The sequence below is a fragment of the Cryptotermes secundus genome, unplaced genomic scaffold (assembly GCF_002891405.2).
Source record: "Cryptotermes secundus unplaced genomic scaffold, Csec_1.0 scaffold33, whole genome shotgun sequence".
In the NCBI taxonomy this organism is placed as follows: Eukaryota; Metazoa; Arthropoda; class Insecta; order Blattodea; family Kalotermitidae; genus Cryptotermes; species Cryptotermes secundus.
Genome location: NW_019727088.1, coordinates 379909 through 407037, shown reverse-complemented (window position 1 = coordinate 407037; position 27129 = coordinate 379909). Strand labels below are relative to the sequence as shown.

At 42.3% G+C, this 27129-nt stretch overlaps 1 protein-coding gene across 1 annotated transcript; it reads right to left on the bottom strand.

The window, feature by feature from the left end:
• Positions 1 to 515: 515 nt before the first annotated feature.
• LOC111864277 (aminopeptidase N) lies at positions 516 to 23445 on the bottom strand. Its single transcript, XM_033751361.1, has 16 exons — positions 23419 to 23445; positions 19864 to 20010; positions 18666 to 18752; positions 18184 to 18515; positions 16917 to 17072; positions 14426 to 14734; positions 13875 to 14058; positions 12124 to 12280; positions 10911 to 11176; positions 9571 to 9778; positions 8435 to 8712; positions 4999 to 5186; positions 3870 to 4037; positions 2012 to 2155; positions 1079 to 1229; positions 516 to 647 (listed from the first exon to the last, which is right to left on the bottom strand). Exons 1-16 carry the CDS (start codon positions 23443 to 23445, stop codon positions 516 to 518), a joined length of 2934 nt encoding a protein of 977 aa, XP_033607252.1.
• Positions 23446 to 27129: the final 3684 nt, after the last annotated feature.

Here is a 27129-nt window from a genome sequence, read left to right as displayed (position 1 = left end):
TCAGCCTCGTGAAGATAATTGAGGAACCACTTCAAGGAAATAGCGGCTCCGGTCTAGAAAACCGAGATTAACGACCGGGGGATCCGTTGCGCTGACCACGCGACACGTTCTATCCACTAAAGTTGGCACTAACTTCGCCGACAAGCGGCGGTCGTTCGGTCGATATAGTTCGCTTGCGGACTACAAGCCACGGAGTTGATTTTTTTGATATGGGAGAAAGCTGTCGCAGCCTCTTAACCGGGCATTTTACTGTAAGTAATATCACGGAAAATTCTAATCAAGATCATGGGCGCCGGCAAAGGAGAAGGGACAAGCCAGGCATGTCACACTGCATTTTTAGAATCAATCTGATTTAAAAAAAAAAAGAGAGAAAGATATAGGTCTACAAAATATTAATACGAAATGATCTTTCACACACTTTATGGCGTCATCTGTATTTGAGTACAGAGACCTATAGCTCTAAGTCGTTCTATGAAAGTATTCTTAAAGATCTTAAATATGGTTGTAAGCAAACTCTACTGTTGAAACCTCCCAGGAAAAAATGCTGGCACTTGTTGTCCCCTCTTCCCCCGTTCCCTTGGAAAGTATTCTGGTGCCGCCCTTGATCTGGATAGCACGTCTTGGCCAAGATTTGAACCCGGAATCTCCTGAATACAAAGCAGGACTGATGCACAGTTTTTATTCCTCTATTCAGCCCATTGTCCACACGTACAGAATCCCTATTTTATTAATACGTATCTTTCCGATACTAGCTAAAGCAACTTCTAATAGGCCGCGCCATATCTCAGGCGGTTAGTCGCCGGTTTCCCACCGCGACCACCCGGGTTCGAGCCCAGGTCTAGTCATGTGGGATTTATGGTGGACAAAGTGGCGCTGGAACAGGTTTTCTCCGAGTACTTTCGATTCCCCTGCCAATCTTCATTCCACCAGTTGCTCCATAATTACCAGGTGGACTCAGTCTCACCCCACTAAGAGTAATAATAATAATAATAATAATAATAATAATAATAAAAATAATAAGAATAAGGCAACTTCTAGGTAGGAGGAGACTGAATTGTCTCAGCCGTCGTGGAATCACAACATACGCCTTTTCGATAATTTCAGCGTTGTTGATAAAGAATTCTTTGGCGATATTGAAGCCGGTGTCAGTTGAAGCGACAGCTTTGAACACGGCGACGCTGTCTGCAGACTTCACACCGGACCCCATCTGCACTGACCGTTGCAGGTACCTACAACAGAGAAATTTTCGGCAGAAAAGTGACAAGGCGATCACGTGGATAGAGGACACGGAGAATCAACAAGAATGAATAATTGTACTCGCGCGTTTAATATAGTCTCAATCCATCGGAAATGTAGGTACTCTAATACTTCTAAGGCTGTAGTTATGTTTTTACGTATATTTGTCATTTTCAGACACATTCAACAGCTGAGATTACATAACGTTGAATTATAGGATGATGAATGAGTAACATATTGGAAAGGATTTGAAAGGAACGTGTCATGGACTATTTCAAGACACTATTTAATCGGGGGAGACCACCTTTGTGGTCTAGTGGTCAGAGTTCCTGGCTACAGATCCAGAGGTCCCGAATTCGATTTCCGGCTCTACCAGATTTTCTGAGAAGCAATGGGTCTGAAACGAGGTCCACTCAGCGTCGTGAGGATAATTGAGGAGCCACTTCAAGGAAATAGCGGCTCCGGTCTACAAAANGCGGTTAGTCGCCGGTTTCCCACCGCGACCACCCGGGTTCGAGCCCGGGTCTAGTCATGTGGGATTTATGGTGGACAAAGTGGCGCTGGAACAGGTTTTCTCCGAGTACTTTCGATTCCCCTGCCAATCTTCATTCCACCAGTTGCTCCATAATTACCAGGTGGACTCAGTCTCACCCCACTAAGAGTAATAATAATAATAATAATAATAATAATAATAATAATAAAAATAATAAGAATAAGGCAACTTCTAGGTAGGAGGAGACTGAATTGTCTCAGCCGTCGTGGAATCACAACATACGCCTTTTCGATAATTTCAGCGTTGTTGATAAAGAATTCTTTGGCGATATTGAAGCCGGTGTCAGTTGAAGCGACAGCTTTGAACACGGCGACGCTGTCTGCAGACTTCACACCGGACCCCATCTGCACTGACCGTTGCAGGTACCTACAACAGAGAAATTTTCGGCAGAAAAGTGACAAGGCGATCACGTGGATAGAGGACACGGAGAATCAACAAGAATGAATAATTGTACTCGCGCGTTTAATATAGTCTCAATCCATCGGAAATGTAGGTACTCTAATACTTCTAAGGCTGTAGTTATGTTTTTACGTATATTTGTCATTTTCAGACACATTCAACAGCTGAGATTACATAACGTTGAATTATAGGATGATGAATGAGTAACATATTGGAAAGGATTTGAAAGGAACGTGTCATGGACTATTTCAAGACACTATTTAATCGGGGGAGACCACCTTTGTGGTCTAGTGGTCAGAGTTCCTGGCTACAGATCCAGAGGTCCCGAATTCGATTTCCGGCTCTACCAGATTTTCTGAGAAGCAATGGGTCTGAAACGAGGTCCACTCAGCGTCGTGAGGATAATTGAGGAGCCACTTCAAGGAAATAGCGGCTCCGGTCTACAAAACCAAGTTTAACGGACGTGGGGATCCGTTGCGCTGCCCACGCGACACCCTCTATCCGCTAAAGTTGGCACTGATTTCCTCGACAAGTGGCGGTCGCTCTGTCGGCATAGATCGCTTGCGGACTACAGGCAAAGGAGTTTTTTTTTTGTTTCTTGTTGTTTTGGTACTTAGGTAGTCCTTCTCGAAGCTTAAGCTTTCAGCGCTTCGGGACCAACATGAACGAATGTTAAGTAGATCTGTGGTTCATGATGCGTTCATTAAAGTACTTGAACAAAACCGGGTTGTAAGAACCAGACTCTAGCCGCAGTGAATAAGAATCACGTATACACGTTATTTTCACACTGACAAATTTTTTGAAACCGACACAGTCGGTAGGACTCACTGGACGGGGGATCAGCCCATAGCAAGGCCGCTACCTAACACAAATACAGAATACACGCACACAAACGTCCATGCCTTGAGTGGGATTCGAACGCACGATCCCAGCATTCTAGCGAGCGAAGACAGTTCATGCCGTAGACCGCATGGCCACCGTGATCGGCGGAATACCAGTGACTTAGTGTTTAAAATAGAGAATAGTCCGACAGAATCTAATGCTTTACCCTGGGACTGTAGAATCAAATTCGCTTGGTTGAAAGAGTTTTTTTTTTTAAAGTATTTCTATGGGGTTTTTACATTTTGACGCTTGCATTCTCATTAAGAGCTTGTCTTTCGTTAGGTGTAAGGAAGTATTCTTATGTACTTTGAGCGGTGGTTACGAAAAGTTCTATCCTCTGGAATTAACATCGTGTAGTTCGAAGAAAGCCAACCGACGTTTCGGAGGAACATATCTACTCCATTTTCAGGGTCGAAGAGTAAGCTATGCAAGAAACCAGCCGGATGCATACTACATGCTTGTTTCTTTTTCGCTTACTCTTCGATTCTGAAGATGAAGGCGACATGTTTCTCAGAAGTTGTTGACTTTCACAGGACTACATTACATAAATCCCAGAAGATAGAACTCATCTAATATTCTTGTTTTATATATCAGCTGAAAAGTTGTTTGTCTCCATTTAAAAATGCCATCCCATTACTCGAGCAAGACAACATAAAAGTGCTGAAAGTTGGAGCGCTGCCTCAGGAGCTCCAGCATTCAAACCAAACCAAAACATTTCCTTATGTGTTACGAATCAAAATGAGCTGAGCTTCTTTAAAATAATTTGTTATGTTGTAAATTGCGTGGAAGGGTAACGTACTGTTTGAGTATGCCAGTGTCTTCAGTGCAACCCAGGGCCTTCAGGGCGCTGTTCCTCTCGGACACGATGGTGGCCATCTTGTATTGCTTCCACAGAAACTGCCAATGCGCAGGCCCGCCTCGCGCGATGGCCGTGCAGTAGACTGCAGATCTCAGGCTACGGGGCACCCTGCGTGACAGACAGACTTTGCTCCCTCATCTGACACTGCAGTAAATGTATGACAGATTAATTCAACCTCCGTTTCAGAGTCTAGTTGGTACGAAAATGAATTAGTTTGAGAGATTTTCAGTTCTCACAGCTGTTGACTACGAAGATTGCTGTCTTGTGTGATATGACGCCGTGTAATCTGATAGATCGTTACCGATGTTTCGAAGGAACTTTCTCTGTCAGTAGGGTAGAACCATGAAGACTATACGATGTTATGTCCCAGACGACAGTAATTCTCACGTGTCTCGTTTGCTTGGCACGCTGGAACAAATGAACCTCAAATGGCCTAGCTACCTTTATGCAGCAGTAGGAGGAAGGTTGCGATAATGTTGCACAGTGAAATTGCTGAACATCTTTTCCTGTGATTTACGTTGCTGTTACCTTCACAAACGTTTCAGAGAGTAAAAGTATAGGCCTACAGTATAGTGAAAGTAACAAGTTGGTTGAGGGGCTATGCTACAAGCCGGAAGGTCGCGGGTTCAAGTCCCGATGAGGTCCTTNGGGGGTATTTTTTTTTTTTTTTTTTTTTTTTTTTTTTACTTAACAGTACTGATACAATGCAGGGATAGCATCGAAGTCGTGGATGCAAGTGCGCAAGCCATGATGTATTCAGAGCGGCAACTGGGTCGGCTTGGCAACCCGGGGGGCAGCGGTTTTTTTTAAAAAAAAGGCGCATAACGGATATTAAATTAAAGGTCACACTTTACTAATACACTGAGACGTTCATACTAAGGTAACAGAAAATACTGCGCAGTCGTTGACAATGGGCGGGGGACAGAGACTCGTGTTTGGGAGTGCGACAGCCGTTGCGCGGCCGCGCACGCGCACAGGTTACAGGGAACATTGCTCAACGCGTAGACATACGGCGTCTTCTGAGTTCGCAGCAGAATTGTTTGGCGAGAACTCCGCATGAGGAACTCACGGATTTAACTTGCCGTCCATCCAGCTCTTGAACAGCGTTGTTGCCTTCTGCACACAAACGTGGTCACCGGTTAGACACGCCCATCGTACCATCTCCTTCCGTTGCAGACTTCTTAGATAACTGTCATTCTGGTTGGGTTCGAAGCCCAGTTCTCGGAACTGTGGCTGCACCAGGTACAGGATGAAGCGCTGCAACACGGAACAGTTCCTGAAGGGCCAGTAGGGAAACAGGTCTCGCGATTTGTGTATGATATGTGCTTTAAAGTAGATGGGACGAATATTATGGCAGGCAGGCATTCGAAACAACAGATTCTTTTACACACACACACACACATATATATATATATATAATTTTGTTAGCATAAAGCCTATTTCTGGCAGGTCACAGTAGCTGCGCGGTCTAAGGCGTGAACTGTCTTCGCTCGCTCGGACGCTGGGACCGTGGGTTCGAATCCCACTCGAGGCACGGATGTTTGGTGTGTGTATGCTTTCATTCTGTGTTTGTGTTGTCCTATGTGTAGGTAGCGGCCTTGCGACGGGCTGATCCCGCGTCCAAGGAGTCCTACCGACTGTGGAAAAATGATTACGGAACTGAATAAGAGGCGTGGGCCCTGAATGGGCTGAAAGAACCATTGAAAAAGGAAACTTATTATTGACATTACGAAATTTTTGGTTACCATAGCAATGAACTGTTGAGCGTTAGCAGGTTGCAAGAACGTAAATTCTGCAGTAGATCACGGCGAGCGAGCGGGCAATCTTTTGTTTCAGTGTATCCAGTCTGTTCTGTGAATATTGATGTTTTTTTGTGGGTATGCAAAGTGTGGTATGGTATATAAAGGAGACGGTTTGCGATTATTTTTGCGTGTTATTCATAGAAGATAATGTTTAAATATTTGTCTCTGTCAATCTATTGATAACGGTTAGGACCGGAAAGGAATATGGCAGAAAGTAGAAGTTTAAGGTAAAGTTGTCAATGTAAAGTAAGTAAGTAAAGTGAAGCTATCCCTGTAACAGGCCGTGGAGGCCCATAGGGTTGTGAGATGTTGAGGTTCCAAAATTTTCTAGACAATCGGCTCATAGATGGCGGCAAGGTTGTCAGCCCTACGCGCCGGCCGCCCTTTACCCCCAAGAATATTCCTGGTACTCATTTCTGTTAGAGGCTGAGTCGACCCCAGGACCTCAGTGCGTCTGGAAGGATTAGGTCAATTGAAGAAAATCCAATGACCTCATCGGGACATGAACTCGCGACCTTCCGGCTTGTAGCATAGTGCCTCAACCAACTACGCTACCGTGCAATGGTTTTCTAGTGTGGTAGTCATGACTAGTTGGTTGGAGGGCATGGGTTGTTCTGAGAAAGTTATGCATTAAAATTGGATAGATTGTAGTTGTCAAAATGTCAGAGATCGAGCGTTTAAAATCAAGCCTCTGTAAAATATTGCGAAATGTTATTAATTGGCAAATATATACAATTTATTGATTCTAGAATATAGAAACACCCAACAGTTGTTCTTAATGTACAGAAAAATAATTAAGAAAAGAGGCTCGATGAAGTCTCTGCTAAGCTGAGAGGGTGCCAGTACATAAAACTAGGACGTCACTTGCCTCACTGCTATAAGATAAGGCAATGTAAAGTTGAAAGGCCGCGCCGTAGCTCAAGCGGTTAGTCGCTGGCTTTCCACCGCGGCGGCCCGGGTTCGATCCCGGGGTCTGGTCAAGTGGGATTTGTGGTTGACAAAGTGGCGCTGGGGCAGGTTTTCTCCGAGTACTTCGGTTTCCCCTGCCAATCTTCATTCCACCAATTGCTCCACAATCACCCTCACCTATCATCTGGGGCTGGTACTACAATAGGCCAGATGTGGCCGCAGTACAAGGGACTTAGTCCCACCCCACTAGCAATAAAAAATTAAAAAAGGTAAAGTTGTCCCCGTACTTAACTCATTAAGCACTACGCCATGAAGGCGAATGAGGGAGTGGATGTATACACCAACATTTGCTTGATCTCGGCTCTAGTTGGAGGTGAGTGGTCAGCTTCACACTCCCGCCGCTTATCACCGGGGGAAAGAGCCCCCGGTACCAATTGGAAAGGAGGCCAGGTGGGACCCAGAGCCGGTCTGAACACCGTGGATAAGAGAAAATTCTTGACCCTACCAGGACCCCTTGGTCGTCCAGCCTGTAGCCAGTCGCCATACCGACTACGCTATCCCGACACCTACCTTAGTGCGGTACAAAATAAATTGAAATTTTCTTTTAGAAGAATATTTGACTTAAGTGAGTGGAAGTGAGCACAAGATTGAGAAATTTGCATAATGAGGATCTGAAAAACTTTTACTTGTCACCATAATACTCGTGTTTGGCTCATCAAATGAAGAAGAATGACGTGACCAAGGTATGTAGCGCACATAGGGGAAATGAGAAATACACACAGAATTTTAGTGGGAAGTTGTGAAGGAAAGAGACCAAGTGGGAGACTTAGTCGTAGAGGGAAGGATAATTTTGTCACATATAAGGTTTTAGCGTGACGAATAGTAATGGGTTCGGATTTGATGATTGGGTTTATTGCACTTCTTTACAATTACAGTTGATTATAGCAGCTCGCTATGGAACTCTTTCTGCGTGACGTCTGTCTGACGAATCCCTACGAGGAATCTGTCACTGCTGTCTGAATCTCGGACTGGTCTCTCCTACTACTCCTTGAATTCACGAAAACACTGCCTTTTATAATTTTAACGCTGCCCGCGTAGAACATTTAATCGTCTTCTGTTGTTGTAGTTGTCACGGGAATTCCTTTGTTAACATTCGTTGCCGAGGTAACAAGTGTTTACCTAGCCGTTGCCTAGCAAATGTTCATATTTGCTTCTGCTATTATTCGGGTTTTTAGGCAGTGTTTACCTAGCCGTTGCCTACCAAATGATCATATTCGTCACAATATTAAAGTGATTCTTGGGGGCTGGATTAATTTGGTTCACTATTGTGAACAAGAGTTCAACACTCTACCCTGTCCTGAACAAGAGTTTTGAACTCTTGTTGACAATAGTGAACCGTCGGGTTCCCCAAGGGACGGGGTATTTCTTGTCCAGATGAGCGACTATCAACTTCTGAAGAATAACTGTGCTTATGGAGTCAGACCTGTGTAATATTTCTCTTGTACAAATTCTGAGGTTTTCACTGCAGTGATTACTCAGGCTGTAGTGTTCTAGGATTCTTCCTCCCGCGGATCTGACTTACCATATTCCTTACAGCTCATATATATAATTGAACCGCGCCGTCGCCATTCGCTTCGACCCTGAGAATGAGGTAGCACTGCCTCCAAATCGTTAGTATCTACCTACAAGTCTATATGGAATCCAGAATCTGAAGTTCTTCTAGCCGTTTGCCGTCTGAGCTTATGCAGAAGCTGCATGTACACATCTGACAATAACATGTCTGCTCTAACTCACCCTGTAGCCGGTGATTCCGTCAGTGAGACGAAGCATGCGTGCTATATAGTCCAGGTTATGGAGGGCAGCCTTCCAGGGCAGGTAGTGGGTCTCGTGATGCAGGTAACTGCTCACATTCAGGGCTACCTCATATGGCAGTAGGCCAACCCGAGCGAGGTTCATCGCGTCGTCCAGAAGTAACGCACGGTTCAGCACCGAGATGTCCGTGTATTTGTTGCTGTTCAGGAACTCAGATATGAGCTTCCAGTTCCTCAGGTCGTAGTTCACACGGTACAGGCCTGAAAGAGTTCAGACTTCTTACCATTCATTTTCGTATCGGTAGCCTTTATGTTCATGATGTCATAGTTGAACGGGTGCTGGCCTGGGCAATTGGGACAGTCACTGTTCAGTGTTCAGCATGTGCGCCTACAGTATTGGTGTTCAGGAACTGGGAGTTTAGATTCCAGTGTATACGAATGTGTAGTGATGTTGCATCCTGTTTGTAGTGCTTACAAATAAGAATGGATATTGAACTATGGCATGAAGTCGGATGTGAAATAATTCAACTGACACGTCACATATGCATCTGAAAGGGAAGCAGCGGGAGAAATTATCGAGCAGTCTCTGTACCCTTCGGGCTGCAAAACAGTTATTAGAAAATAACTTTGATTTGAGGCATCGGATTCCTTGTCCAGTCTGGTTAGTTCCATAGTTTTCCTCAGCATCATCTCGTATTTCTTGGGATTAAATTGGTAACAGGAGTAATCAGAGTTAGTCCCTAATTGGAGATCAGTCGATCGGTCGTCAGCTGTTTAATATTTTCCTGTTAATAAGGATCCCGAAGGAAGCCATGTCCTGTAGAAACTTATTCACGTGATTAATAAACTTTTTGTGTATGTGCGAAGCCCCTTGTTATTGATCTGTATCTTTGATATCGGTCTCTCTCGATCAGGAAGTTCTTGAGCATAAAATCTTCCTTTAGCGATTTAATACTGCTACTGCTGTGGACTCTGAAGATCTTGAATGATCCATAGATTTTCGTTCAATAAATTTCTTGTCACTTGGAACCTTCATTCCTGCTACTGTCTTGAACAGCCGTTAGATATTCAGCTGTTTAATGGCTCTAGAATCCGAAAGAAGTGTTATCATTCTCTAACCTGCAGCCTGCACATTGAAGAGCACCCAGTGGTCAGGGCCCGGCATGTCGGTGAGGTTTGTCTCGTTCATTGCCGGATCCAACCAGAGACGAGGCCGTGTTGAATCAAAATCAAGTTCTGGTTCAGAGGTGTAGGTGATGGGGACCCACCAGAATTCGGCTTGTCCCACGCGTGCCTCCACATCCTCCATCGGACGCTCAAACCTCGCCTGCGCAAAACAATTGCTGTTCAGAACTGACGGTTTAACTGATTAATATATTTATATTTGTCTTAATTGTAATATTTACATGCTACTGTTAGCTCATTAAATAGACCTCTATGTAATTGTTGTTGTATTTGTTGCAGTTGTTTGCATTTCTCTGTAATTGTTGTAGTTGTTAACCGTATTTGGTTTGTATTCATTGTGGTAGGATGTCCTTGTTGTTGTATTTGTTGCAGTTGTTTGCATTTCTCTGTAATTGTTGTAGTTGTTAACCGTATTTGGTTTGTATTCACTGTGGTAGGATGTCCTTATTGTTGTGTTTTGTGTATTGTGTTTTGTTTGAACGTGTTGTCACTTAGTGTAATGTGTGTTACTTGTCTGTTGTGTCCTATTGTGTACTACTGCCACCGGGCTAAAACCCAATTGCAGTATAATAAATAATGTAATAAGATCTGTTGTGTCGCAACCCACACAGACGATCCCCCATAATTTCGTCTATATATGGACTTAACCTTGAGAGAAGGATATTGGATAAAATTCTGTATGAAGTTGATAGCAGTGATATCCCCGATAATTACTACAGTCAGTTTTATAACACTTCTTGTTAACTGGTAAAACAGTAAACTCCTTCCACTGATCAGCAAGTTTTTCCTTATGCCAAATAGAAGTAATTAGCTTATGGGTCTTAGAACGTAATATTTCGCCTCCTGCTTGAATAAGTTCTGCCAGAACGTGATCACTACCTGGAGATTTACAACTTTTAAACTTTGCATTGGCAATTTCAACCTAAAAAATTGTAGGAACAGGTACTAACAGCTCAGCTGTATGTATTTCTATCTGCCTAACATCACTACCCCTATATATATTAAATAACTGAGAGAAGTAGTTCTTCCACCTATTCAAAATGTTGTTGGAATCTGCAAGCAGATCACCATTCTCATCCTTCACTAAATTACTTCTAGGTCGGTAACTCTTCTCAAATTCATCTGTTCCTCTATACTGGTCTCTAATGTTCTTGTTCTTACTGTTCATTGCAAGTTCTCTTTCAGATATTCCATTTTTTTTAAATTTTATAGATTGCGTTCCCCCCCTCCCCTAACTTTTGAGGACGGAAGGACAGATGTAACCCGAAACACACCTGCGTGACGGTGGCACTTCTTGTTGTGTAGTTCCTGCCCACCGTGACGACGGGGAACCCCGGTCGTAATGTCCAGGTATTCATGAGGCGGTACAACTCGAGCCCGGGAGCAAGGGATCCGTTTTTATGGGCCTGCAATGTCAATGCCTTCCAGAGGTCTCGTTGGTTCACAACACCGAACTTATGCTGTCTGATGTATTGTCTGCAGCCACTCAAGAACGTTTCCTGCCCCAAAGTGTGATTGAGCATGCGCAGCAGGTAATAACCTGAACACATCCAAACATTATTTCTGTACTTCTTCGAGCATTATGAACATAGTACACGACCAGACGATCATTAAATTTAAGGCACAATCCCTGCGAACTCATGTATTCCCTTTCTGTTTTACAACACTTTATTCAAAGGAAGTTGTCCTTGCGCTTTCTTAAGCACCACGCCATAAAGGCGTATACACAGGAGGAGATGGAGCTCCACGCGTTCTTGAACCTGCCACTGGATGGATAAGAGTGATCAGTTTTACCCTCCTGCTGCTTCAACTCCGGGAAGAAGCATCCAGTACCAATTACGTTGGATGCTGGATGGTTTTCAGAACCAGTCTGTGCTTGCCGGAGATCAAATCCTTGCCATCCAGCCTGTAATGAGACAACTGAACAAAGTCCTGCCCAGTTACACCATGCTGTACAGTCTCGATGCTGACAGCATATTAAAATAAAAGGAATAAGGAGAACAGAAACAATTTTGGTGCGTAGAAACGGCCATATTGAGAATAAGTGCGAATGCGGTAAGACTAAAATGCAGGTAGTTCTGAAAGGCAGTCTGTTGTGTACACTGTGCTTGTGTTGTAGCACAGTGCCGCGGAGACTACAGGCCTCATGGTTCTAAGACCACATAGTACATTATCACACTCCCGAAACACGTGAAATCAAACATAGCAACGTTTCACTCCCAGCTGCGGCGGCTGCCACGAGGGCAGGTTACACTAATTCCCTAACCAATAAGCTGGGATTATTTCCCTGAGTCCACCGGCAAAGTAGCCAGCATCCGTACAAATTGTTCTTCTAGAATTATTAACCTGCGTTCATATTTTAACGGTCAAAGAGCACCATTCTTTAGATGGATAGTGCAAGAAATGTGGCCAGAGATAATCTCTGTCTACTCCTTGACAGGGACTGCCTCTCGCCCCTACAATTCATGTAACAATAATCTTCTATACCTTTGTAATAAGTGAGTGTGTCGAATATCTGTCGCAGCTCGCTCTGATGGCCGATGGGGATGGTGAGAGCATGCGAAGACTGCAATGAATCCACCGAGAACACCTTCAGGAAGGCGGTAACTGACGTCACGGAGAATGTGTCCCACTTGGGGTCCACCTGCCAATGTTGTGAGGATGTGATTAGCCGTGTCGTATTCTTGATTTACTTAACGACGTTTTCAATAGCTCAGACTATATAGCTTTGAGTAATAGGATGATTAATGAACAATGCATTGGGAAGGATGTGGAAGGAAACAGTTGTTTCCAAATTTGAGTGCTGTCCCGCTATCCACCTGAAGGGGCTGAAGAAAACCACGAACAGCTTTAGTTAGAATATTCGTTCTGTGGGCGGAGATTTGAACTTGGAACACCACAAACGTGAAGTCAAGATTCTATCCACAAGACCACAAAATTCGATGTTAATCCTTCCCTTGGGCTGTGATACGAGAGAATTAAAATTATAATTACAGGACGGTTCAGGGTAATACCAGAAACAAGTTTTGTTTGTTCCGTAATTCTTCCATCCCCTGGCAAGTACCAAAGGTAAGACTTATAGAACCAAATTATGTTAAGGCTAAAGTGGTAAGAAATGATTTAATTCAGTATAAATACTTGAGCTGTAAAAGATAACTGGATCTGTACATTCTTGTAGGTCAGTTCAGGTATTCTGGACTGGTTTCTTAGTGTGTCATTGTTGTGTAGCCAGGCGCAGCGAAGATGGTGGGCGAAGTGGGTAAAACCCAGGTTCAAAATGTTCAAGTCTAACGGATGTAATTATCTAATATTCTGAGCAGTTCTGAAGACATTTGAGTAATCAGACAACCATGTTTATGGTTGTTAACGTTAAACATCCCGAATAAAAACTATTTACATTTTAATATTTTCAGTTGGCGTCACTGCGTCTAATCTCTCGGTGCGAATCCACAGCTGCGAAGTGCTGTTCGAGAATTTAGGACCGCAGTCGACAGAAATGGGCTATATAAGAACAGTTAGAAGTTGCACTAGACTAGACCATATCAAGAATGAAATTATTAGGAAGTGATAAGGAATATTATTATATTATTATTATCATTTATTTTAACTACAAATGGATTTTTACCCAGTGGCAGTGGTACTACAACAAGCACGACACACATCACACAAAATACCACACCACGCTTAAACAAAACACAGCACAAAAACTACACAATAAAAACACTCTTTGAACAATGAATACAATGCAAATATAATTACAAACACAACAAATACAATTATATAAATTAATATCAATAAAAAATAAGCACATTCTACATTATTTGTGCGCTCATGTGGCCCCAGCCTTAGAGGAGGAAACCCGTAAACTTCCGTGCATTCTGTTGTGGAGCCACAGTTTTTAAAGTCGTTACACTTGTAGGAAATTAAATAATTTAAAATGCCTTATATATAATTTTCTTCCTAAGGAACCTCGTTACTCTCTTTTGTTCAGAGCTATGTAAGGGCTGATGAAGGAACAAAGGAAGGAAGAAAGCAATGAAGGATGATGGGAAGGACAAAAGAAAGAAGACAAGGAAAAAGGGAAAAGAATATGTAGAAGAAAAGACAGAATGACAGAAAGAAAGGAAGATAGCAGGATAGAGCAAAAAGCAAGAAGGGAGGGGGAGAGAAGTAAATTAAAACAAAAGAGAGAAATGATGAAGAGAAGAGAAGGGAAAAGAAACAAATAAAGAACTCACATGGTTGGTCCCCATAGCAGAGAAGTAGGTTGCGAACCCCTCGTTCAGCCAGATGTCCTCCCACCAGCTCACGGAGACCATGTTGCCGAACCAGGAGTGGGCCAACTCGTGAGACACAATGCTGGCCACCTGTTGCTTTCTGGAAGCAGGCGACACGCCCACATCATGTAGTAGGTACTTCTCTCTGCGGGCACAAGAAACTAGTTCAGTGATGTTCTAAAACACGAGAACAGTCCCAACTGAGTCAAGTTTTTCTTGCACTACGTGGGGTTGAATGACAAAGTGGCTCATGAGGAAACATTGGGAGAGATGTGCCATGAAGCGGTCGCTGTATATGTTGAGGTACTACATCAACATTTGCTACGCGCTACTGAGGAAATTATTGAAAACCCTCAGTCTCTATATACGGTTCCAGGGACGAAATTCAAACACTGAACCTCCCGAATGCGAAGCCGGAGTGCTAACCACCCAATCATGCAGTTCAGATTTTATTTCGAAACAGCTAGAACTGTCTGTGGAGCAGAAAAGCTAACTGCTGAAGGGAAACTGACCCGAAGGAGACGAGTCCCCAGTTTTCGAGGGCATCAGCAACGAAATGGGGCAGTGCCAAAACGTCTTGCTTGGGGAGTGGGTCTGGCACCCCTAGGAGGCTGCTGAAGAAGTCGAGGATACGTGGTCCGATGTCCAGTGCATACTGTGTCTGCGCCATCACCTCGGGACGCGCCCACACACGGAACGGAGTTCCATTCGCCGTCCGAGTCTCGCGGGATTCCAGCCATCCCACGAAGAAGGCCACCAGGTATGGGGACATGGGTGGCGTCTCCTCGAAACGATTCCACACCCAGCCACGCGCTCCCGTCCTGCGGAGCAGAGAGACACTGCAATGCTTGTACACGTCTGAATGCATGCACGTGCATGGTTGTGGTGGGCTGTCACAAAGCCTCCGTTAGTCAGTGAGAGGAGCCTAGTTTCCGATGGATGTGACCCAACAAGAGCAAAACACGGAAATTGATCAAAGTGCTGACGAGAAAGTCTGAACCTAAGCAAGAGGAAGTAAACAGAAATCTCGAGAAAAATACGTAATGAGAAGCTTCATGATTACTGTTTAAGGGATCCTATTAGGATTATCATATTAATTAGGATGAGATGGACGGCGTGTTCAGGACGCATAGGCGGGATTCAACAGCATGCAATATTTTGGGCCGAAAATCCGAAGGGAAGCAATCCTTTTTTTGATACCGTGGATATGATGATAATATTGTGACGTGCCGCATAAAAACCGGGAGTATAGAAGTCGAAGCAAACGTTCATTGTCAGCCAACGACTGGGTAAACACTGTTCCCGCAGTGAAGTCAGCCATTGCTAGGTAACGCTTGGCTACACATGTTCCGAGGTTAGGCTGTAAACAAATACACGGCAGCAGATTTGGTATCCACGGTAATTACAGTGGTTTCTGATCTCAGAGAGTAGAGCAGACCCCTTCGAGGCGGTGTCTGCTATCACGACCACCGTGAGTTCAGAGCTTATATCCCTTGTGGAAGCGTGGTCGAATACCTCGTAGGAGGCGAGAAAAAGGGAAGTCCTGGATTTCTGAGAAGTAGTGGGTCTGGAACGGGGTTCACTCAGCCTCATGAGGATAACTGAGGAGCTATTTCAAGGAAATAGAGGTTCCGGTCTACAAGACAAATTAATGGCCGTGGGGATTCATAAATCCATGCATTCATCAGTAATCTGTCAGACGACAGGTCCACAGTCTCTTCCAAAACAGTTCTTCCACTTAATGCGATCTAGAGCTTTCTCCTTCAAATGAAAATATCCTCTTCTGTTCCCAAGGTCATCCAGCATCTTCTTACGTCTTCTGGTCACTTCTGTCCGCCCCTCTATCTTTCCTTCAATAACTTCTTTTAGAAGGCAGTTACTTCGTAAGATTCATAAAATCTATTGCGTTGTTATGGTGTATTAAAAGAGTTAAACAATGAATTAAAATTGTTTGTTATATTTATGGTACTTATCATGTCTTAATATCGTTATATATATATATATATACTGCTTAAGTTGGTGTTCATTAGCGTAATTGTAGCGTTATAGATTGTTAATTATCTTCAGTTGTTCTTAATGTTTGATCGTGGGCAGGCGTGTTTTATTTCTACTCCCATTTGATTTCTTTATGGAGCAGCTGCACTGTTCAGAATCGGTTGTGGCAATGTTGTATATTGTTTTATTCTGTTTTTCCACGATCTAGTTTTCTTTAACATATTTTTAGAAGATAATAAATATTTTGTTTTATGTTCTGTTCATTGTTGCTCTCTGTACGATAGCACTTCTGTAGTAAGTAGATAGTAGTAGATCATATAACTTAAACATAAACAATCACGAAATAAATCAAATATAACCAACCAATATTAGAATCTAACCAGAGAAAAATGTCACATCAGAGTCAGAGTCAGAGTTACCTTACCACTGGCGGTTTACCGCCACTCAGTTCGTCTTGGCGCCAAGGCCCTTGAGACTCAGAACCAACATTTTATCAACTGAACACTTGCAGTTATAGTCCTTATGTAACATCTTCCCTGTTGAATAGATGGGTCTGTCGTTTACAATTGCTGCTGGCCCTCGCCAGCGCATTCATTCTCAGGTTAATTTCCATGGGATTCATGACCACATTTACTGTCTCAGATTCGAGACTCCCCCAAACTGTAGGGGCTGTTCCTCCTATTTATATCCCCTAGGAACAGTGTTGCCTAGTTACACCTATAGGCACTGGGTGCCCTTTCTGTCGCCTCCTACGGATCGCAGGGCTACGATGGAGGTACTCGAACCCGCCTCCATACGGGGTTCAGAAATATTTAGAAATCCGGTTCCTACCTCACAGAAAACACACATCTTCAATACAAAAACAGCTCGTTAATTCTGTTCAGAGCAATTATGGATTTTTTAAAAGAACCATACGAGAAAGAAGAGTACATTCTGTGGGCAGAAGGCAGAATTTCTAAAGATCGAAACAGACGGCACTGAAAGAATTAGGTACCCTGACAGGCATACTTGTTGTGCAGTGAGCGTCGAGGCATGTTGGACAGCGCCACTGCGTCGTCACGACTCGCCAGGTTCACCTGGAAGCGAGCCTTGAACCCAGGCTCATCGAAACAAGGGAAGGCTCGGCGAGCCTCGTTCGGCTCGAACGTCGTGGAGGCCAGCCACCTACAACAGGCGTCATATGTCACGTGACGTGAGCAAGAAAATTTGTCCGTCTGGTCACTTTGGTGAACACGTCAACATACGAAAAGAATGTGCTTTAAGGCCCATCACCTGAATAATGCAGCCAGTAGAATTAAAACTGAAATAACTCGGTGAACACTATGGCTTTGTTAATTTTTATAAATATGCTTGTTTAAAATCTGAAAGTCTGCAGACGTATCCTCAATGTTTGTCCCGTCACCAAATTCACCTCTGAACATATAAAGGAAGCGATTGCACAATTTGTAGACATGACTGCTGTTTACTAAAGTTTCATCAGGTTTTACTTGCCTCTGACATGAAGTGTCATTCAATCGAAAATAAAATCTATGTTTCTATAGCACACTGTATTGTCTTTTTAACTTAGCTTTTTAATGACGTCATTGTCGAGATTATGTAGCATCCGTGAGAGGGTGACTAGTGAATATGGAGCAGTTTCCATTATTTTACCTCTTTCACACAGAGAAGTCTCAGGGGAAAAGTATTATTCCGTAAGGTAAAGACGGTAAAGTTCTCCCTGTGCTTAACTACTTAAGCACTACGCCATGAAGGCGTATGGGGGAGTGGATGTATAGGTCCACCTCGGCACTACATGGAGCTAAGTGGTCGCTTCACTCCCGACCGCATTACCCCCGTGGAAAAGTAGGAGGTTGGGTGGGCCCCAGAGCCGGTCTGGACGACACGGAGAAGCGAAAGTTTTGCCCCTACCGGGACTCGAATCCAGCCCGTAGCCAGTCACTATACCGACTCAGCTGTCCCGGCTTTTAAAACATTATTCGTCCAGTTTATTCTTTCCCACTTCCCAGAGTTTATGAACACTTGAAGAGTATAATATTTTGAGAGTAAGAAACAGCGATTTGCAAAGTGTAGAAACGAAGTTGTTATAAATACTACGAGTAATTTAAGAGAATTAAAGATGTATGTTGCTGTTGCGGACAAAATTTTTTGCCCCTCGTAATAAGAGGTCATAATTCGAAAAAAGTGAATGAAAATCATATATACTTTTAAGTTTATTGTCGTTTAAGTCTGAGAATGCTGGACAATTGCGTTGATGTACCTGTACGTCCTAACCTACCTGGTCTTGTTGTGACTGTCTTTGTAAGAGGACTTGTAGAACCCAGTGAGTGTGTTCGAAAGGTGTCCCTTGTACAGAAAATGCAGGCGATAGCGTACTCCAGCCCTTAATTGGGCGAACACTCTCACAGTTCCACTTTCAGGGTCCAACAACAGAGTCTTGTTCCAGTTGTCATGGTAATTGTAATTGCGTATCTGGCCTTCCGGAAATGGCAGAGCTTCAAGCGTTTCGTTTTCCATCAGCGGTTTCACTGACACCGTGAGGATTTGTAGCTCACTGCTGTGCAATATGAGCTGTGAGGACTCTTGTAACACCCTCACGTCTATCCATTCCTGCTGGCCACAAATGCAACCCATGTTGAAAAAGAGAATTAACGCTGTATCAGATAAATAAATAATGAACTTTATGGTATATGGTATGACGCTAATAGTCGCTCAGATGGTTAAATTTCTCGCATTTAATGGAAGCTAAAAAATCATTACCATGTTGTGAGCAGCCCGCCAGTGGACCTCTTCCTGAACCACTTGGTGCAAGTCCACACATTTACACTCTAAACCGATTTCCTCGAGCTGCAACCAGCCAAAGGTGCGATCATTTGCCGCCTGCTCAGAGATGTCGCGCTTCTCGAGGGGCAGTGATCATGAAGTAGCGGTAGAATACTGATTACTATAGGGAAACTGAAGAAATTGCAAGTTCTGCCCCAGTACAATAAACCTTACGTCAAATCGTCCGGTGTTAAACCCAGAGTTTCGCAGATAGATCGCTACAGCACAACAATAACACCACCACACAACATAAATTTTGAATATCCAAGTCCAAGTAAAAACAAGCTGTGAGTGATACCCAGAATAACGAGTATAGCCTTCACATGATAATAGGATGATCAAAAACAACACGACCCAGATTCTGAGGAATGTTACCCCACATCACAACTATCATTATGACAGTAGAACAACCAAACAACATATGCGGATATGTAGCGGTCACAAAGCCTTAAATAAGTCTTATAATATAAGCTATAAACATATTAATCGCCATTTTAGTTCCAATTTTAATTTTAATTTTAATTTTAATTTTAATCCTTTTAATATTAAGTTCCAATGTTAAGCTTTGAACTATATTTGAACGACATTTAAATTAAAGTGTATTTGTTAGTATAATAATTTATATAACCACAATATTAGTTCATATTGATCAATGACGGAATTTAGGAACTAGAACCAGTGTTCTTGTAGGCCTGAAAATGGCCCAAGAAGAGGGTCCAAACATGTAGAATTTACCCGCAACAGCTAATAAATAAAATGTTGACACAGCCGTGTCTATTTCTTCTCTTTCAGAATTATTGTCGTCTTGACTGTCTCTTTCGCCGTGAGAACCTAGGGCCTAACCGCCTGGGCTATAGTACACCAATTCTTTTAAATCTAAGCGTAATTTAATAATGCGCGCTCAAGAGTTGATTGTAAATTCTGAGACGGAACGTCCAGGTGGTTGATTTTCAAATATGTCCTCGAAGTTAATTGGGGTAAGAAATTGGCCGAAGAAAAAACAATTTGGGGGTATTAGTTGTAATTTTTGGCTAACTGGCGGTTGGTTAGAATATAGCCCGCTATTTAGGCCAACTTTACTTCTTGCAAACTCGCATCTGGTTACAGTATATCCTGCAATAAAGGAAGTACTTGCCTCTCCATATACAGTGAAATTATCATCTTCAAAATGGGGTTCTAGGTTCAGCCTGTAGTGTGTGGGCCGAACAGCTCGTGACAGACGAAAATCGGCCTCGGCCACTGCAAACCGCGTCAGCACCAGCGCCTGCGTCAAGATGGCTGACTATACATGTATTCCAGATTGTTGAGTTGGTTTCCATTGGCAGCCGCTTACTTAAAGCTGATAGAAATTTAATTTGCAAGTACATAACACAATATAGATCCTGACACTAGACATTAGTGTTGAGTTCAGCCACAGATGAGTTTGTAGTGAAGTGTCTTGTTGTCCATCTGCCTGCATATTTAATCTCTGAAACTACTGAAAATATTGGATGAAGCTGGATATGGACGAGACTACACTGAAAATTCTTATTCCAATTCAGTGTGAATTGTATATGAACTTCAGATTAAATTTTCTAGATTAAAATAAAGGTTTATGCAATAAATTTGACATATGACGTAAATTATCCATCTTGTTATGTCCCCATTGGAATCTATCTTCATAACCAATTCCATGGAGCAGTGTCGGCTCAGCTACTCAGAAAATGTCCTGCCCAAGAATTAGTCCAGTGTAAAGCACTGTGAAACATTTCATAGCATGCCCAAGTTTCGATCTGGAGCATGACCTATTGTCGGGATCATCTGTTGCTTAACCATCCTAGTCGCAGCTGTTCTTCGTATTTTCCATCATTAACGTGAGAACCATCTTTGCTGTGGTGACACGGGACCCACATAATACTTGTATTTTTTCCAACATAATTTCTTGCTTTACATATAGAAACGACACCAAGTGAAAGCATATTGTTACGTGTATGAGTGATTATAGAATAGGACTTGGCGGTTTACCGCCGATCAGTTCATTTTGGCGCCAAGTCCCTTGAGGTTCACGACCAGAGATATTATTTTTTCCAAGTGAACCCTTGCGGTCATACTCCTTATATAACATCCTCTCTGATGAGAAGATGGGTTTGTCTGTTATGAATATGCTTGAACTCTTGTCGTGTGTACGTATCGCATATATAGCACGTTAATGAAAATGTGTTGTTTTGCAATACACACAAGTCTTCTGTCAGAACGGGCTTTGCAAAGCACATCATGCCTATCTTACGCATCTTATGCTACAACGGCACTTGAACTTGCGTAAGCTTCACCACCGCCAATTTAAACCTCATTTATTTCCTGTCGACTCTCAACTAACCGTCATGGTTATAAGATCTCGGCACGGGCCGCGTAGAAAACATCTCTCCTCATTGTTATACTTCATTCATTTCCGTTGGAATATGTTTGTTTGCGAAGGCGTTACTCAGCAACGGCACTTTTACATTTGCTTATCTCGCGGTCGTTGCTAAACAACGGGTCTATATGCTATCTTATATTGAGATTTGGTGTAAGCAACAGTTCTTCTAGACCTCGGCATTAGACAGAGATAGTGACAAGCTACACTCTCCACTTACTTTAACCCCCAGAAGCCAGAAAATACTTGACGAGCTCGTTCAGTGATTATCACTTATACTTCGTATTCTGAAGGTTCAGGTTTCAAGTCTCAGCCCAGAGACCAGAATCCATGGCTCTCTATCCGCACAGTCAGTTTTTATGGTTGCATTTAACACAATCGCTTTCTTCCATATACTTTCAGATTCACTATTCACTAATCGCCCAGTAGTTTATCGGTATGTAACGCAAAGTTTCCAATGCGTCTTTAAAAACACGTAATTCAGGAATCGACCTACTAATCAAATAAGTAATTAATATTATTAATATTTCATTATACCAATTACTTGGAAGGAAATGCCGTTACAGGAATAAGCGCATGTGGGGCGATTGGGGGGCGAGGAAGGGTGCAGACGATTCTCTGTTCGGAACAACGAGAACTCTGGAAAAATGGCCGATCTCGATCTCACAATTGGCACTGTAGACACGATTTTGCTCACAATGGATCCGACATTCTGAAACCGGTCTGCTTCCTGTTATTAGACAGCTGTCGTGTTTTGTAATAAATATTTGTCCACTAAATTAATCGGGGCCAAATGTTCATATACAGAGTGATTCTAAATTATTGTCGGGGTTTCCTTGATCTATAATTTTCAAACCTGAAGCAACTAAATAAAACTGTTTACTGAATATGAGAGTGTATCTCAAGAAGTTTTATTTGACAATGTCGTACTCGTCAAATTATTGTCTTGATTCATTGAGCTACACTTTCATATTCCTTAAGCAGTTTTATTCTGTTGTTTCAGGCTTGAAAATTATGGGCAAAGGAAAACTCGACAATAATTAAGAATCACCCTGTCTAAAGGAAAGGAAATATCAGGAAGCTGGAAAATTGCATAATGTGGAGCGTCTTAATGTGTGCTCTTAAAAAAATGGGATAATCAAATTACGGGGAAGGGGAGATGAGGATCATAGCGTATAGCCTAGATTCTTGTATTATATTTCCCTTCGATTAGTTTTCAGTTAAATTAGTCCTGCTTGTAACATGAGACTTTCCCTGCAAAAGAAAGGCTATGTTTCGTAATCGTATAAAAATATGTAACTTACAACATTTTCTGAAAAATTCAATAATTTATATCGTAGATCATTTCAACTCAAATATTCACAGCCGTCACTGTAAAATCGCCATACCAAAAGTCACTATCAATTTGACACTCCTGATTTGCATTTGGGAGGCATCGATTTTCAATCTCATCTGTGTGTTCTATCCTAGTGAGATGTATCATAATTTTCCTCATTAAATGGGGGAAGGAGCCTCAAAATGAGCCTCGACCTCTTTGTTTCGGATCCCTTTCAATTCAGCATTAAAAAAATTATCATATTATTCTATGGCAAATACCTACATAACATAGTGAATTGCATCGTTAAATTACTGAAGAATCAGTTAATGAGAACCTCCACTGAGTCAGTTTACATCAGTACAACAGAATTCCTAGTATTTAATTAATATTAAAAGGGAGAAATTATGTGTTACTACATCAGTACTTACTCATAGGCGGCCAGTGGTATTTACACATTCATATCATACGTAAAAGTAAAGTAAAAAGTAAAAAGTAAACGCATTCCTGTAACAGGCCGTGGAGGCCCATAGGGTTGTGAGATGTTGAGGTTCATACATTTTCTAGACAATTGGCTCGTAGATGGCGGTAAAGTTGTCAGCCTTATGCGTCAGCCTCCCTTTACCCCCAAGAAGTTTATTGGTACTCATTTCTGTTAAGAGGCTGAGCCAAACCCAGGTCCATAGTGCGGCTGGAATGATTAGGTAAATTGAAAAAATCCACCTCATCGGGATTCGATCCCGCGACCTTCCGGCTTGTAGCATAGTGCCTCAACCAACTAATACAATAAATACATAAATATCTTCTCTTCACCACCAATTTCTGTGGGGCAGAGCCACAGAAAACCACATCCATCAGTAATAGAATACTCAGAATAAATGGAACTTCAGTAATACTCCTGTATGCTAGGGCACACCAGCAACCTCCTTATTACACTTGTGCTTCAAATTTCTCTGGCTCCGGTTCTGTTTATTCTCACTTACCGCAGCGTACAGCAGCAGAGGTGCCATGTTGTAGTCACTGCACACAGACTTGTGACACTAGAACCGAGGCAGTCATCAGTTTACACCACTACGAGAACCGGTATGTGCAACATATTCGGTTCTTACGTGACAACTAAATAGCTACCAGGCTCGTTCCTCTCTCGCTCGGTTGGCTGGCTACATAACGATGTTTCATCAACTGCATCATTTACATACCCTTCCATGATTATCGGACAAATGGGACATTGGATAATGTTTATTCTGGGGTTATTGAGTTACTTAATAATATCTGCATCTATTGCCAAGGTTAAGAATGTAAGGAGCAAGGCATCCGTTCCTACAGGAGGTGCACAAGAGGAAGGGTTGCGACTTTACGTAATCTTTTAATTTAATAAAGCTATTTGTGAGGAAGTTGTTTCAAAGAGTAACTACTCTAATTTCTACTCAGGCGTGACCGGTTCCAATCCTGATGAGAACATTGATATTTTTACTGAGGCTTTTCGTGGTTTTCTGCAGTACTTAGAACTAAGAAATGCCTGATTGAATTTCACCGAATGCGATTATTCTGCTGCACCATTCAACGCTAAATTGCCATTTTATTCCATGCCCTGTCATTGTACAATCTACGGCCCGTCCCAGAGCCGTCTCTATGATAGGGTGACTGGGGCTTCCCACGCAGGGTCCAGGCCTGTCAAGGGGCCGGCCATCAGCATCACGAAGGGTATAATGAAAGAAAAAATTCGGTCCAGAACATAAACGGTGAGTAGGCAAGGACATGGAAAGTGATGTTGGCCTCTTTCAAGATTCTATGCGAAAATTAAGCAAGAAAACGGAAAAAGCAGCGAAAACCCTTAGTCCGGATATCCAGTAACCTGAACTAAAATATCAGATTGGTCTCTTCAGTAATATTGAAAAATATAGCCGCTTCACCCATCTTCTCGGTGTCGCTATTGCCTGGTTGGTCTGAGAACTACGAGTCAATAACCATATGGGTCACCTAGATATTCGAAGAGTGTAAACGCTGAAAACAATGAGATATGTCATAAACATTCTTGAATCACAAGAAGACTACCAGCATAGTCGGTGCCCAAATCGAGATTCAAATGATTCGCCTCCCAAATAAACACACCGCAACGTCCGGTGTAGTTGTTCGTTGGCTGTGAACGTACTTGGTTAATTAGATAGTTAATAAGACTTTTATTCCGTTGCCCAGTCAGCAGTTAGTTAATTAACTATGTGATGTAATGAATAGTTAGTTTGTGTGTAACATGTAATTCCTTCCTCCACAGCATAAGCGAACATGACTTGGCTCATGAAGGCTGCACCGTTACTTTATGGCCTACTGTCTACAGGAACATGCAGAGAAGTTAAACTACTGGACAAGTTGCTAGGAAGTCTGGCTGCTGGTACAGCAACTCAAGTGCCAAACAACATAGCAGCACCAATCAAGTTCTGAATAATAATGATAGAAGTTTGGAGACTTCAATGCCAGTATAAGAGTGGATTCAAATTTACAAAATGGGGCTAGCAGTAGTTCATGTTGGTTGATTAGTATGGTCAAACAGAGCAAATGCTGACTTATTTCTTGAAACCAAACATTTCGAGTATTGTAGAGCAAGGTACGTTTATTATTACTGAGAAGCCGGATGGGGCCATATCGAAATGTTCGCTGGGAACCTCTTGCTCATACACGATTCAGCCCAGATGTTGCGCATGGCAGATTCCAATTCTTTGGATCACTGAAGAAACACTCCGAAAGGAATTACTTCTGACGTGACGATAAGGTCACTGTGCCCCAATTTATTCTCTGCGTGAGACGAACAGGTGATGCATCGCTCGAGGGCTGCATGTAGGACGCTTCAGCGTTGACTGGCTCAACTAGTTCAACTAGTGGTAGAGGGGGAGGCAGAGNTTTAACATTTAACATTTATGACCGTTAGAGGGCCACCTCTCTCTAGTGACCAAAAGTCCTTTTCAATGTCTTTTGGACAGATCCCTCTTATTAGTATTTATGGCTATTTCTAAAAGTAGAGAGAGGGTCGGGCTGGTTTGGGTTTAGTCTGGGGATTGTGACCCGTCATAAACTTTACCATCCCGGAACTGCGAAGGGTTCAGTTCCCGTTGGTTGGAGTGGGTGTGAGGTATTGCCTCTGCTTTGATGTAGCGACAAGTACCGACACACGTGAACAAAACATGGCAGTCTTTGCATTGTGCGGTTACAAAAGAGAATGTATGTACATGTTACAACGTTTTTTAATCTTACGATTTTGTTCAAGAACATTGTTGAAAACTTGAGGAAGGAACGGATAGAAATATATCGTCTAAATAAATAAGGTCGTTCTTCGGTTAGTGTATTAAAAGTAATAAAATATATTAGAGCGACAGAAACTACTAAGAAAGAGCTAAGTGTCTTCAGTGTATCAACTGGAAAATTCCTTATAATAATAAAAAATATCTGAAAGTGTGAGCAGTTATTTCAATCAATTTATAACTACAGAATAAATTATATCACGATACACGTTTAAATTATATTTATTATATTACATCGCGCATTTATATATATTCAACATATATTATCATTAATAATAATATATTTACAATATCAATAATAATAATAATAATAGCCATAATAATCACCAACGGTAGCTAACAAGTAACATGAACAGTAGGTAATCGGCCTAAAGGTGTTGAATTGTTTTCTATTACACACTTTAGAATACAGTTTCATACAACAGTAACTGTACCTCATTCATTCAACAAGTTTATATAATAATCGATGCTTTTAAGGCAAGCTGTTAATATTACATATAATTTATTGTTCTCGTTACTCAACATTGGCCACTAAAATAAACTTAGACTTAAATCTAGAGACTGCTTAACGTAATTATATAAACCCGTAACATTCGACAACAGGATTGCAGGTGTGTATTGCGCAAATATCCACACAATATATAAAATGTAACTCCAAAGTTTACAATTTTGTTATGTCACTACACGTAGCGGCGACTCTTATTTATACATTCCCGAATGCTGTATAAACAAACGGTTTATTGACCATAAATCCTGGCTTCTGCTCGCCGGTTCAGACAAAGAATTTCTCAGGCGAGTAATAGAGCAAGCGAACCCATTTTCTCTGATTACGTGGATCACAATATTAAGACGAAGGCTACTGCTCGTCCCCCCACATGCACAGTTTCGAAGAAGAAAGAATATGAATTTATTTATTTAATACTTTACTAGTTTGTTGTTTTAATAACACGTTCAGTAGCTCAACTTATGCCGTCGGGCGGTAGGGCGATCAGCACGTAATGATTTGGAAATGTGGGGAAGAAACGGGTCGTGGCGTAATTTGAAGGAAAGAAGATTAAGAAAACCTTCAGGATAGTCTGCCTTTAGGCCGAAACTTGAATTCGGTACCCCCGAATACGGAGCAGAATTTCTACTCGCTCTACCGCATCATTCGTTTTATGAATTTTAAAATACAAGTCATCACTGAGATACAGAATTACTGGAGTTTCGGACTTCGTCCATCGTCCGGTATTCTAGAAAATAGAAAACAAGACGTTTAGGAAATTGGATCTGTTTCCGTCCTCAGGTGAAGGTGGTCCAGTAATTGAGATCGGCTCTTTCTAAGAGGCCCAACTGAGTAGGTGTCTTCTCCCCCTTTCACCTGAGGACGGAAACAGATCCAGTTTCCGAAACCTCGTGTCT

What these genes read in the sequence shown, in the direction of transcription:
- LOC111864277 (XM_033751361.1), bottom strand. Translation starts at nt 23,445, where the DNA reads ATGGCACCTCTGCTGCTGTACGCTGCG. An exon ending in CTTCAATGTGCAGGCTGCAG is followed by an intron (nt 8,713 to 9,570) that starts GTTAGAGAATGA and finishes GAACTCTTTCAG; the next exon opens with GCCTGTACCGTGTGAACTAC. An exon ending in GCTGAAATTATCGAAAAGGC is followed by an intron (nt 1,230 to 2,011) that starts GTATGTTGTGAT and finishes TCTCTGTTGTAG; the next exon opens with GTACCTGCAACGGTCAGTGC.